Source organism: Parus major, chromosome 4 (assembly GCF_001522545.3).
Source record: "Parus major isolate Abel chromosome 4, Parus_major1.1, whole genome shotgun sequence".
Taxonomy (NCBI): domain Eukaryota; kingdom Metazoa; phylum Chordata; class Aves; order Passeriformes; family Paridae; genus Parus; species Parus major.
In genome coordinates, this window is record NC_031771.1 from 2,600,230 (window position 1) to 2,614,295 (window position 14,066).

General features: G+C 47.4%; 1 protein-coding gene across 1 annotated transcript in view; it reads left to right on the forward strand.

The window, feature by feature from the left end:
- FRAS1 (Fraser extracellular matrix complex subunit 1) overlaps positions 1-14,066 on the forward strand; it is an 88,106-nt gene that overhangs the window by 20,325 nt on the left and 53,715 nt on the right. The window contains exons 3-5 of the mRNA XM_015623634.2: positions 10,792-10,899; positions 12,225-12,317; positions 13,475-13,634. Of these exons, the coding sequence (XP_015479120.1) occupies positions 10,792-10,899; positions 12,225-12,317; positions 13,475-13,634 (361 nt within the window). The remainder of the gene's footprint in view (positions 1-10,791; positions 10,900-12,224; positions 12,318-13,474; positions 13,635-14,066) is intronic.

The following is a 14,066-nucleotide window of genomic DNA, read 5'->3' on the forward strand; positions in this document are numbered from 1 at the left end:
ATGATGTGAAACGGGCTGAATATTAAGAATGTAATGAATGATGTCTGAAAGAAATGGAAAAATATCAGGGAGAAGAAAGGAGAAATGACAGGAAAGAAGGACATTCTAGGAATGTGTGGAGTAGTGAAAGCATTTGGAAATACCTCCTGACATGATGGATTTTCTGAAGGTACTTTGTGTTTTCCCAAACCAGCCCCTTGCTGGCCGTGGGGATTTCAGTTCAGGGCTGCTCAGGGGTCGGAGCAGGAGGCTGGATTAACATTGTTAGCAGGTTCTGGGGTTTGGACAGTCCCTGTGATCTTTTCTTATCCCCTGCGACGTGGTGGGAACCATGTGCTGATGATTCCGGGCAGATGATGTCTCTGGAGGGGATTATTGGAAGCACAACTCCCTTTTCTTTGCCCTGGCCACAGCTTGGAGGTCTGGTGAGGAGCCTGGGGGCCTGTCTGCTGTCCTCCTGCCCCAGGTTTTCCTCCTCTTTGCTCTTGGAGCCAGAGATGTTCACTTTAGCATGGCAACATGAGAAAAACCCCATCCTTTTCCTGGCATCCTGAATGACATTTTCCTTACACTTGCAGACACGAGGTGGAAATGCAGCTGTGACAGTGTCAGGATAAGCTTGCTACAAAAGCTCAGGTGGGGTAGCTAATCCTCTTCCCTGAGAGGAGAACTCTCTTTTGTTCAAAACCCCTATTTTTCCAGTGCTAATGATGGGGTGGGGTGGACACGACAGGACTTGTGCACGTAGCTCATGGGCACTTGAGTCTCGGTGTACTCCGTCTGCAGACGTGGGAGTGGTGCCCAGATTAATCATCCAGGGAAGGGTAAGGGAAAAAAAAATCCGTGTTTTGGCTTGTTTTCAAGTCAAGTGTGCTCCAAGCTAGGCTCCGAAATTCTGCCTCTCTCTGTTCCTCATCGTGGGGCGGGAAAGCTCTGCAGATTAATAAGGGGTTAAGCAATTTTTTTCTGCCTTTGTACATCCTCATTTCCAAGAACAGCATGTCTTGTCTGTCTCAGTATCTCAGCCCGTTGGGAGCTGGTGTGGGCTGGGGAATTTGGGATGTCCCTGGAGCAATCTGCTTTTGCAGGGAGAGCTCTGGTTGTCTCGAGGCTTTCATCGAGCGTCTTCCATTGGCCTCTTGAAGGTGAGGGGAAGCTGGAGGATTTTTAGTGTGCTGTGTTCAAAAGAGTTGCAGGCTTGCCTTCCTCTTTGATTTTAGGAGTCTCCCCTCAGTGGGAAGCTGTTTTGAGGAGAGGATGCTGGATGGCTGCAGTTCCCTCGGGGTTTAGCTGCTATTTTAGCAAGTTTGTCCTGGAAGGTGATAATGTAGCCGCTTCCCACTCGTCCCTCACTGCACGCCCTCTGTTCAGTGTTTCCTTGTGCAAGGACTTTTGTGTATTCCTAGAAATGGGAGACAGTCTTAAATGACATCAATGACAGGCATTTCCAGCCCTCTGCCATGGGCAGGGACACCTGCTAGACCAGGTTGCTCCAAGCCTCATCCAGCCTGGCTTTTGAGCGCTTGCAGGGCTGGGGCAGGCACAGCTGTAGTCCAGGTCCCAGAAGCTGAAGGCTGGATTCCTAGCAGGAGTTAAAACAGCTGTCAGGTGGATTTGTTATTTACTGCACTGTAGAAAAGAGCACCCAAGTACTTGATGTTCCCAAGCTCCTGAAAAATGGGCTGTCTTGCTAGGAGTGCACATCGTGGCAGTTTCTTTCCAGAGCCTGAAACAACATTCCTCACGGAGAGGGAATCATCAGGCACAAGGTGAAGGCTGTGATTTGGGGCGTGCTCTCCTCTGGGTCGGTGCAGTCCGGGAGCTGTGGCTGATCCAGGCACTGCTGACCCAGGCAGTCACGGTTGTTTCCCTGCCAGCTTCACTCTGGTGACCCACATGGCTTTCCTTTTTTCTTTTTAAGATAAAAGTAACTAAAGATGCAGGGAAGAATGTGGCCTCTGGAGGTCAAATGAGATGATGGATGCAGGTGTTTGGGAAAGCCATCCATCCACGCTGTTGTGTGTAGACCTCTGGGAAGTGTGCCAGTGCAGAGGAGTGGAAGAGCCGTGCAAGAAAGAAAGTTAATTCAGTAGTCTCCAATCTCCCAGCTCCATTTGCTGAGGGCAAAACAAAAAAAAAAGGGAAAGAAAAGGAAGGAAAAATACAACAGAGTATTTTTCTAAATCCCCTAGCCTTTTTTGTTACAGGTCCTCCTTTATTGACATGCTGCTGGTTTTGAAAGCATAGGGAGTAACAGGTAGAAAGACACCTGAAAGGCCTTGCTGCTGAGAATTCCCATCCCCAAGATCTTCAGGAGAGATGGATGTACTGAAACCAGGATCATGATTGGAGCTGCTCTAAGTACTTGTAGTTCTGGGAATGTTCCTTCTTGCTTTGCTCCAATGTTCTTAGGAATAAGTCTTGTGCAGCAAAGGAGATTAACCTGCTTTTGCTTCAGAGGGTTTCTTCCTTTGAACTGAGTTGATCCCTGCAATCACATAGGTCCCATTTGTCCCTGGTGTGGGATTTCTGTAGCTCTAGGAAGGTGCTGGGCTGGTGATTGCATCAGTCACATTCATGGCACAGTGGGAGTGAAGGTGGGGAAAGTGTGGAATAATCTCTCAGGTTTCCCAGCTGTGTTATGGGGGAACATCTACCTCTCCATCCTGGACTTTTCATTCCTAACCCATTCAGCAGTGTCCTGGTTTAGGACAAGTAGAGAGGGCATCACTTCCCTCAAGAGTGTTTCCTGTGCCACTTTTCCTAAATCTCTGCATTCTTCAGGGAAACTCTGGATAGTTCAGGGTTCAGGCAAACCCTCAAGTGTGGGACTCTTCTACTTTGAGATCTTCTCAAAGTAGATGCAAATGAAAAAAAAACCTAAAAACCTTAGGATCCTCCAGGAACCAGGCACTAAAAGCATTGTGAGATGTTCCTTATGCCATGTAGAAACTACATGAACAAAATCTTGCAAAAAAGTGTTTCCTTCTTTGAGGAGGGGAAAAAAAAATAAAATAATTAAAAAATACCTAGGCCACATCATAATGGTTCATCTGTTTCACATCTTCTTCAAGAAGGAAGAGAAGGAGATAGCGAGGAAGAGTTCTGCCATATCACAGTGTCATGATTAAATTTGTAATGAGGCAGCAATTACTCCTAACCAAGCGTGAAGTAGCCTGACAGGAATTGGCTCACAGGGTGTCAGCCAGCAATCTTCAGCCTGGCAAATATCCATGGCAGGGGGAGGGATGTGAGGAGAGCTCTGTGTTCCTCCTCTCGCTGGATCCGTGTGGATGGTGATGCCTGAGGCTTCATGGGCACCTGGGACGTGCTTTGAAAAACACCAGGCACTCCTTCAAGCTTATTAAGGAAGAAGAATTAAAATGGTTGGCAAAAGCACGTTCTCAGGCGTTATTTACTGTGATACCCAGCGCATTCTTGCTGCCTGAGGATGGTTGGAACTGAACTTAAGGGATGCATATGTTTTGCCTCTGCTAAATATTTCATGGGGCAGCTTCTGTAGATTAAGACATCACTACAGTGAAGGAGCCAAGTGCTTTGATATAAAACTGTCCCTTTTTCAAACGATGAGCATTGGAGAGATTTAGGAACCCCCCCAGTCTGTTTCCACGAGTATAAATAAGTGCTTATGCATGTGTTTCCTCTTACCCTTGCTGCTCCAGCCCCCATTACAGGCTTGCTGCGTAAATTGTTCCGAGCTTTTACCGCAGATTTATTCTGAGAGAGATGTTAAGTGCTGAGAAGGGGGTGAGAGACAAAAACTCATGTGCAGGAGCTGTGGAGGGGATGGTAATCCTTGTCCCTGAGCTTGCTTCTCCTGTGGACAGGCAAATTTTGTCAAGTTGGTCTTTCTATGGAGGGGGAACTGTGGTTTAAGGGAACAAATTGGAGAAATGCTCTAAGTATGGATCATTTTCAGAGCAACTCCTGACATCTCCCTGGCACTGTGTTGGAAATCAGGTCACAGAGTCACGGTGTTACACACTGAAAAAATAAATATGCTTTAGATAGGATTACAGGGCTTTAATTTTAAATAAATATTTCTTTTGGCCATGACCTTTCTCGTGGTGCTTCCAAGCAAAAGGAACTGTTCCAGCACGAGCTCAGAGATATGTGCAGTTTGTTTCCTGTTGAATGCTGCCACTTACCAATGGATAATATGATTTATTTCTAACTGCTGGCCAATCATGCTAATTAATAGACTGGTATGTCTCTGCTGAGGCCAACCCTGTTTCTCTGTTCATCTTTTATCTGCCTCAGGGGAGGGAGTTTAAATGCCTCACACAGCTGTTCTCTGAAAAGCAGTGCTTTGTGATTGATCTCACCACCCTTTACAGCCCTGGAGATACTTGTCCCTCCACTGCACCTTCTGGCCATGGCTGCTTCCCTGCTGGTGTTATTCCACAGGTTTTGCCTCCTCTCCCTCAGTCTGCTCACCCAGGATAAGCTTTTGTACCCCTGGCCATTCCTTCTTTCATTAGCTGTAGTTCTCCTTAGTTGTTAGGTGTGATTTTGTTGTCACTGTAAAAAAAAAAAAAAAAAAGAAAAAGAAAAATCATCATTTTTAAAGCTTGTGTGACCCAGTGAATGCCAAGGACGGTGCTGCTTGACTTCTTCTCTCCTTCCCCCTTGTGCTGTCCCTCTTGAGCCCAGTGAACTCCATCACACTTCACAATCCTGAAGCACACCAACACATACAATCATCTTTTGCCCTTTCCAGGATATTTTAAGCCTCATTTTATTTTTGGGCCTGTACTTTCTGTGTGCCAGAGTCAATTAAAGGAATCATTTGTAACAGAAAGCAGCAAGGAGCCTGTGTTTGGGTCAAGCACTGATGTGTCACCCACCTTCTGCTGCTATTATTTGGTTTTGGACATAAGATTGTCACCGTGTTGAATCTCAACAGCTCCCAGGGAACCAGAGCAGTACTGGGAACAATCCTGGAGGACAGTCTGCACATTTCACTTATTCTCCAGGCTTTTCTTCATCATTTTTGCTCGGTAATGAAGCCTTTGTTCTCCAAGATTAATGACTGTGCCAGGGTCCTCTTTCACTTTGGAAGGGAGGAGAGAACCAGTTTTTTATTAATCTGCTGCACAGGGAGCTGAGATGGAAGATAAGGCCATAAAGGGTTGTATTTTCTGGGAGCTGTGTGGGAGATTGCTGTGCTTGGACCCACAGTGACAATAGTAGGATTCGAGGTGTGTAATTCCTTGCTTTGAAAGGATACATCCTAAATATCCAGCTTGGAATTGGAGATAGCTCTGTATTTGCTGACATGGCTTGCAAAATTGCTCTAGAGCGGATTGTTGCCTTCAAGAAGTAGAATTTAGAGTTATGTTTCACCTGGTGCAGAGCTTCCCAGGGTGGTGACTGGTACTCAAGGAAATTTCCTTTCTCTGCTGAATCAGCTGCAAGGATTTTCATGGCCTGGTGGGGTTTTTTTGTTGTTGTTAGAAATGGGATAAAAGGCTTAGTCTGTCTTGTTCGCTCTGCCCCGGCTTAGACGCACTGGAAGCATTTGGCCCACCATAACCTGCATTTTTAATTGAAATCCCTCATCCTGCTGGCAGTCTCACTTAATCATTTCACACATCTGTCACTTGCTGTTGGCTGCTGATGTCCTGGTGGCTCTCCCAGGTTCAAATTTTGACTAAGCAGCATCATTTGAAAGGGGCAGAACATCACCTCCGTGGTGCTTTGCCATCGGTTCACCTGCATCCAGAGCATCCCACAGCAGAGAAGGGCACCCCTGCTGCTCCAGAAATAGCCATTATATTGCAATAAGTGCTGTCATTAAAGCTGTGATCTAGTTCAGATTAATTTAATCCCTTACCTCCCTTCTTTTTCACAGCTGTTTAATCAGGTGCTCTGGGTTTGACAGCCATTAACAGTTTGATATCCATTCAGAAGTCATTTTTGGGGGGAAGGATGTTTGAAATTTGCCGGTTGGCAGGTTAGGAGCTACTCGGGCAAAGGGGAGAAAAGCCAGCTGGAGGACCCCAAATGTTATTCCTGGATGCTGAGGAGGATTTCTGGTGTGTGCAATTCATCAAAACACACAACTGGGCACGGGAAAAAAATCTACAGCATAAGAAAATGGGAGAAAACAGTCGTTGTTTGTGCTGTCAGCCATTCACCGTGTCCATTTCTAGATGGATTTAGTGAGAAGGAAGTTTACAAAGAGGATACAAGTTGTTTTGGGTGAACCTAATTGTGCCAAACCAAAAGGCATTAACTTTTCTAAAGGATCGCTGCTGCTCCCAAAATATTCACCTGTTGGTCCAAACAAAGGTCTCTGTGTGCTGATTTAAATCCTGTTGAGATCTGATGATTTGAAACCATGGTTTTACTCCCTGTACCCCGTTTTCTCCGTGCATTGGGGCCCTTTCCTGGTGACTGCTTCTGTGCCTGTGTGAAAGACAGGATGAAGATGACAGCAGCACCTAAGTACTTGAAGATTTTGGCATATTGTATCCCTGAAATATCCTAGGACTACTGGGAAATGTTATTTTTGGACTCTTGATTTTTACAAGGCTGGTACAACTGGTGAAAGACTTTCACAGCTGGAAATGTAGTAGACTGTTGAACTGTGAAAACACTGCCTTGTTTTACTTTATGTAACTTGTTAATTCCCTGACTGGAAGAAGGGGAGAGCTAGTTCCCAGTTCCTGGAACAGAGTGTTGATGTTGCTTGTTGTTAATCAAGCCCTGGGCTTTGCCTTAACTGCTCTGTGCTCTCCTAGGAGTGTAGGACTAAAGCTGTTTCCATTGAGAGGAGCTGAATTTCCATTTGATTTCCGAGCCGAGTCGTTCCCGTGTTGTTCTCCCGTTGCGGGCATGCTGGAATGCGCCCATTAAAACCCCCTTGTCAAGGAGTTTCTATTATATGCCAGCAAATAGCAGATCTGCAAACACACCCAGCAGAGCAGCAGCTCCCCGTTGCCAGAGATAAAACATCAAATCCAAACCGAATGGACGCTGGGAATCCTTTATGTGTCTCTGAGTTCCTTTCATCTCCTCATGGCTCTGTTAATGGGTATCCCCACAGACCCTGCAGTGGTCTGCTTCCCCCTCCATTCAGGCTTCTCCTGCCAATTGCCTGGCATTGTCAAATAATTGGAGTGGAAATGACAAGTGAAAGCGGGGCTGTGGCCATGCCAAGGCTCCTCGCCTGGCAGCCGGTGGGTGATGCTGGTAATTGTTACCAGAAGTGTAATTGCTCCGGGCTGTGCCTGCGATTTCAACAGAGCAGCCTGCAGTTCCTCCTCTGAGACACCCGATCCCTGCCTTTTCTCCGTGGTCTCTGGCACAGGAACGACTTGGAAGGTAAATCCGACCTGGCACTTGGACCTAGAGAGCTCCCTTGGGGTTTCTCCACGTGGTGTGGCCTCCCCGCTCCCCACAGGAGAGTTGGGTGGTCTGGGGACAGAGCAGCCTCTGGGAGAGTTCATCCCAGAATCCCAGAATAGCTGGGGGTGGAAGGGAGCTCTGCAGATCACCCAGTCCAACCCCCCAGCCGAGGCTGGGTCACCTGGAGCAGGTGACACAGGAATGAGTCCGGGTGAGTTTGGTCCCAGGGCAGCTCTTCCACCTGGTGAGCTCTGCCACCCTCATGGAAAGAAGTTCTTCCAGATGCTGAGGAGGAACTCTTTGTGTTTTAGTTTGTGGCTCTTACTTGTCCTGTCACTGGGCGCACCGAAAAGTCTGGCACCATCCTATTGACACACCTTGGAGATACTTGTATGGATTGATGAGATTCCCTCTCAGTCTCCAGGCTAACCAACCCCAGCTCCTGCAGTCTCTCCTGATGAGAGAGGTGTGCTGGACCCCTCATCATCATCATCAGGTGATTTGTGGGGTACAGGATAAGCAACAGCCCCCTCGTTTTTGGTGTGACACCTCAAATGTGCAGCTCGACCCCTGGCTGACGCGAAGGCTGCGGCTGGGCTCTGCCGGCTTCACCCTGCTGAGCAATTGCAGCAATGCCACCACCCCAGGGACCGGCTTTCCAGCTCCTGCGTGCTGCAGGGGACACCCCAGCTCCCAGTGACATTTTAGGGATGGACTGGATGTTTTCAGGAAGCCGTAAGAGCTGGGAAGGGGACACAAACCAGCTGTTGTGTGCTTCTTATTTCGCCAGTCGCTGCACCAGAATAGCACAGACTGTTATCTGGTGGGACGATATCCCGTGATGAGTGGCACCTGATGAAATTACAGAGGATTTTCATATATTAATAGCAAGCAGACTGGTTATTTTTGATTTATTGGGTGGGTTTTTGGGTTTTTTTTGCTGAGGCAGAGGAGGGACAGGTGCAGCTGTGTGAGGTTACGATAGCCAGTTGAAGAAGCAGTGGTGCAAGAGATTTAGGTCTTTCTGAGCTCTGGTTTATGTGACAGGGTGACAGCAGCAAACCAGGAGCGCTCACAGCTGCTCTGGTCTCCCTTTGCTCAGTGTCTGCTCTTTGTCTCTTTAGCTTTTTTCTTTGCTTTTACTGCTTGTTGTGTTCTTGCCTCCTTCTTTTATCTTTCTCTCCCCTGTCTTTTTCTAAATCCTCATCACAATTCTCCAAACCCATCACACGCTCACACTGTGCTCCCGTGTCTCCAGCTTTATCTCATTTTGTCTTGGACTGGGTCTCTGCAGGCTCGAAAGGTTTGTGAGAATTTCTTGTTCTTTTGGCCCCTGTTCTGCAGCCTGGCCCAAGTAATGTGGATGTATCTCTTCTTGCAGCATGGTGTTTTAAAATTCAGTTCAGTTCAATATGAATTAGGTATCATTTCTTCTTTTGATGTAGGGAAATCCAGGGAATTAATAAATTATAATGGCTCTACTTGGCGCTTAAGGAGTGCTTTCCGTCTTCAAAGCGCCCTTTGTGTGGTATTTCATTATTTATACTGTTAATTATATCAGTTATTATAAGGAAAAAGCCCTTTAAATTGTCATAGATAAAAATACACTCTCAACAGGATTGGAATCCAGCACTTAGATCGCAGCAGATAATTTGTCCACTGAGGTGCAGAGCCTTGAGGAAGACGTCAGGTGGATTTCCAGCAGTTCTTTAAGCACCTACTGAAAAAAGCCTTGCTTCATGTTTAGAACTCTGTTGCCTGGGAGCTTTGAAGTGTCCTGGTAATTGCTGGGTGAGCACTAACAAAGCCTCACAACAGGACAGATAGGTGGGATCCAGACCTTCCAAATTGCACTTCAGGTCTATTGCCAGGAATCTGAAGCTAAATGCTGAATTGTCCAAGAAGTGCTTGGAAGGCTCTCATATCCCAGAAAATCTGGTGGTAGTTTCCTGACTATTAACTAGATATTGAATTATTAAAAACTCGGCAGAGAAGTGTTGGTTTTGATCCGGTACCTGGCAAGAGGAATTTAAAAGCAGCTGGTTTGAGCCCAGAGACAGGAGCCAGCCTGCTTGGGCTATGGTAGAAGCCAGGGGGAAGCAAGGAGAGCAAAGAGGGATTTACTTATCACAAGCCTGAGCATTTAAGTCTCAAAATGTGAGTAAGGGTGGCTCTGTATTCCTGAGTGGTAATTACCCTCCCTCTTTGCCTTACCCCGAGGGGCTGTGCACCTTCTAAGGTCAGCATTACCACCCTCCTTCCATTAACAGAGAATCTCCCAAATTTTCTGATGCTTCTGAAGCGTTTGTAATATTTGCATGAGCCTTGCCACAGAGAGGAGAGCAGTTTGATCTGGGAGAAATGCTTTCAGAAGGCAGGGGAGAGACACAAGGAATTTTTTGGGATGTTTTTGGCCATCTCGCTATTTGCAGATTGACGCTTTTGATCCAGCACCCCACAGAAGTACCCGAGCAAGTGGTCTGGTTTTTCAGGATATTTATTCTCTCATTAAGCAGCCTAATGGGCCTTTAAGGCACATTTCTGTATTTTATCATTATGTTTAACAGTTTTAGTAGTTAGCTGTAAATGTGCTCATGGCAGTCAGCTGTTAATCATCCTTCCTAGCTTAATTTGCCAAAGTCCTGCTTTGCACTGTGAGTAAATTGAAGTAAATCGCTGCATGGCTGAAGTGAGCAGCAAGCTCTGGTCTCCTTGCAAATCCCTTTGAAACCAGGCTCGATGGCTGGGATAGGGGCTGTCCATCCTCCCCAGGAAAACATCCTGGGTGGTGTCAGTTTGGGGTTGTCTAGCTGAAAACGGCGTTTCAGATGAGAAACTGATCCTCCTCTTCCCGTTTTCTTGTGGAGGCAGCGTGGGATCGCGACCTCAGCGCGGGGGGAACTGAAGGGGGTCAAGCAGAGGTGGTGAAAACCCTGGTGAATTAGCTGTGGGTGTTCCAGTTGGGTGCACTGATGTGCTGTTTGCACATCTGTCCCGCTCTCTGCTTGGCCAGAGTCTCCTCCGTGGTGTTTTGGGATCGATGTGCCCAGGTGGAGCCCGCTCGTACCTGGCCACGCGTCCAGGGGTGGGTTTGCCTCAGAGCCACCTCCGCTGCCTCAGCACGACCTGGGATCAAGCTGCAGTGTGGACAGGCTGAACCTGATCACAGGGAGGTTTTCCAGAGCTCTTGTGCCCACCTGGAGTTCTTGGAGGTTGGATTATCTTGCTGTCAGGGCTGATTATTGGCCGTGCACGGCCTTGTCTTTCAGCTTCGTGCTGGAGGCTGTTGAGTGAGAAGTGGGCCTGATAAGCGTGTGGGAGGGAGGGGGCCTCTGTTTCAGTCTGCCTGTGGAGCTGTTTTGTTCAAACAGGACGTGCCTTGTGCTGCACAGGTCTCGTTTCCAACTTCATTTGCAGAATAACACGTTCTGGAAGCCGGATTCTTGCCAAGACTGCCGATGCCGGAGCAGTGTTGTCACCTGTGAGCCCACAGCCTGCAGAGCCCCTCAGTGTGACTTCCAGAAGGTAAGGGGCGAGTGTTTGTGGCTGCCCAGAGCCAGGCACAGTCTCTGTGTCCTTGTGCTCCTCCTTGGAGTGAAAACATGTGCTGTGAGAAGCTTTTGTCCCCCTCGCCGCGCTCCAGAGGCCGGGTGTAGGAGCAGCTCCATCCCAAAGGATGCCCCTGAACTGGGCTCGAACCTCCCAGCATGAGCCCAGCTTCCAGTCCCCCTTGGTTTGGAGGTGGGGCTGGGGCTCCCTGGAAGGTGCAGATGGGCACTTTCCACTCTGCTGAGCAACAACAGAGCTGAGATTGTCTGTCTTCCCATTTCTTCTTCCTCGTGATGGTTGCTGAGCTCTCCTTGTCTCCTGCTTGTCTTTGTCTGGGTCTTCATTAATTGGCCATGGAATTGGTCTTGCATTAACATCTGGATTGCTGGGGTAGAGTGCACAAATAGCAGTGAAAATGAGTGCTTTAAAGAGGCTGTCAGTATAATTATATGGCTTTGTGAAGCAGGTTAAAATGTTTCCCAATATGACAGCACTAATGAGGAAGTAGTTTTGATTCTTACTGGTTTTCCCCGTTATTATTGCTGTGTATTGGTTAGAGCTAGACTGAACTATTAGGAATTTTTGTGCTAAAGAGGAGGGAAATCAAGTGCTGTTGTGGCACACCTGATAATGAGTGCACTAGATAAAATGATAAAAATCAGATAAATGAAAAGGTGGTAACTTTAAAGCTCATAAAGGGAAATAGGTTTATAGTGTGAAAGGAAGCCGTGTGACTCCTTGACGTGGGCAATCTTCAAGACACGAAGTTTAAGTGTTCCCAAAAGCATCTGGCCATTCAGGCATGGAAAAGGGTCACCAGGGATCTCTGAAGAAGAAAAATCCTTTCATGCTTCAAGGCTGAAACACCAAAAGAAAAGCAAAGTCAGAAATCACTGTCCTTCTCCATGGTTTGTTTCTTATCTACTCCTTATGAGGTTTATTAGCAAATACTGCTGATCTTGTTTCAGCAACATCTGTCCCATGTTTCTCAGTGGCCTTTCAGTGAAGAATCTTGAGTTTTGTCTTGAACAAGTGTTTTCTATTCTTTGAAAACTTCTGGTTTAGCTGAAGAATTCCCAACTGTACTCTTGGGGAGGTGTAAATTCTGCTGTTATTTTGAGGGTAAAACATCAAATGCACAAAGTGCTGTGCCACCTCTCAGCAAGGGGATGTGGTGTTAGCAGCATTCTCTATTTCACTGGAAACCTTTCTGAGCTGAGAGCACCAGGTCCAGCAGGGCCTCCTGTGAAAGCCCCTGTTTGATGGCAGCTGTTCATTGGAATTCTGTCTTCTCATTTTAGGGAGAAGTGCTCCAAATAGCCTCCAACAAATGCTGCCCTGAGTGTGCCTCCCGAGCCAAAGGATTCTGCCAGCATGAAGGACAGATCCACAGTGTGAGTGCTCCATCCAGTTCCTCAGCAGGGACAATCCTTACCTGTTTGTTCCAGCCAGTGGAGGATTTGAGCTGGTGTGCTGGGGAAGGATAGATCATCACGTTTATATCCTGTCACTGTCAGATGATGGAATTTAGCAGGAGTTTGGTCAGCAGGGTGTGCAGAAAGGGAATGTGTTGCTGAGCAATTGTGTGTCCTGCTCGACTTAATGGGAGAAATTTCCCCACTTGTTCCTTCCTTTTGCTGTTTCTGTGGATGACTGAGACAGTGCAGTGACATCAGGAGGGGAGCAGAGCACAGTGGACTTGACATATTAGCTGTGCTTTTCTCTCAGCAGCCATCTGTGCTGCTGGAGATTGATTGCTGCTCTGCGACCTGGGTTCTGCGTTCTGTAATCCTGAATTATTCAAGAAGCAGGTTCTGGGATGTGGTTTCACCTAAGGGGGTTGAAAGGCCAAAACAATCAGAATAAGTGTCTGGAGATAAGAAAAAAAATCAAGATTCATGGGTAGTAGTTAATGAATCATGTCAAACAACTGGCAAATGCAGAAAAATGGCTTAACAGCCAACTCAAGTCCTATGTGTGGTCTCTTACAGACTTTTCTGTTTGACAAGAGGCAAGTCAGGTCCAAATCTCAAGAAATATGCTGGAGTGCCCAGACACATGTGGGCTGTACTCTCCACACCTGAGATGGATGTTGTAACCCTCTGTTCCAGCATGAGGTGTGGCCAGCATGAAGCTGGTAGGAGCTAAACATAAACTGGAACAGGAGGGATATCACACCCATCCCCTTCTCAGGTTTCTTTGTGCCTTGGTGGCACTGTGGTGCCGAATTTGGTGGTACTGTGTCCTATCATAATGCATTTTATTTCCTCTTGTGCTATTTCTGCATTTTCCTGTGCTGTTCTCTTGCTGCAGCTTCTGTCTTTTGGCTGTTTTTGAGCCTGTTCTTTGGGTAGGCATCCCCACAAGAAGGATATGGACCTAGATGTACCTACAATGACATTTCACATCCCAGTTCCACTGTCACAGGGTCAGAAAGCCACTTTGTCACCAGTGCTAAGTCTCATCCTTGAGAGAGGAGGAGCTTGAGAAGGGAGAGGACTTACTTGCAGGTCTCACTGTGCTTTTTGTGTCCTTTTTGTCTCGTGTGCAGCACGGCACGCAGTGGGCCAGCTCAGGATGTGTCTGGTGCTCCTGTGCCCACGGGAAGGTGACCTGCAGCCCCAGGACCTGCCCAGCTCTCAGCTGTGGGCAAGGGGAGCTGCAGGACACTGCCCAGGGCTCCTGCTGCCCCAAATGTGTGGGCCGTGGTGGTGAGTACTGTCTGGTTCCATTGATCTGAGCTCAGAACCTCCTTCTTAGCCCCAAATCTGGAAAGCTTTTCTTTTCTTGTTCACTTTTGTTGGGAAGACACTGGGGGCAGGCATGTCTCTTAATTCCCTTTCTGTCCTGCTGCCACATTTACATTTTTAAAGGCTTCTCCCATGGGCCGGGAGGTGGGGACATGCTTCAAGCACTGGGAAGATGTGCATAACGTGTCCTCATTTTGGAGATTAAAATTGGGGGAAAAACCTCAGGTATTTCCTAGGAACTTGGACTTGGCAAGTTCCAGAAACGCTTCTTCAGCTGTTGGATGCCTTTTCTTGTAGAGTCCCAGTGGGAGAAGTGCATCCTTAAATCACAAGCCCCTTGGAAACTGGTGGAGTTGTTGCCCTCTTCACCTGCTTTGACAAACTACAGATTTG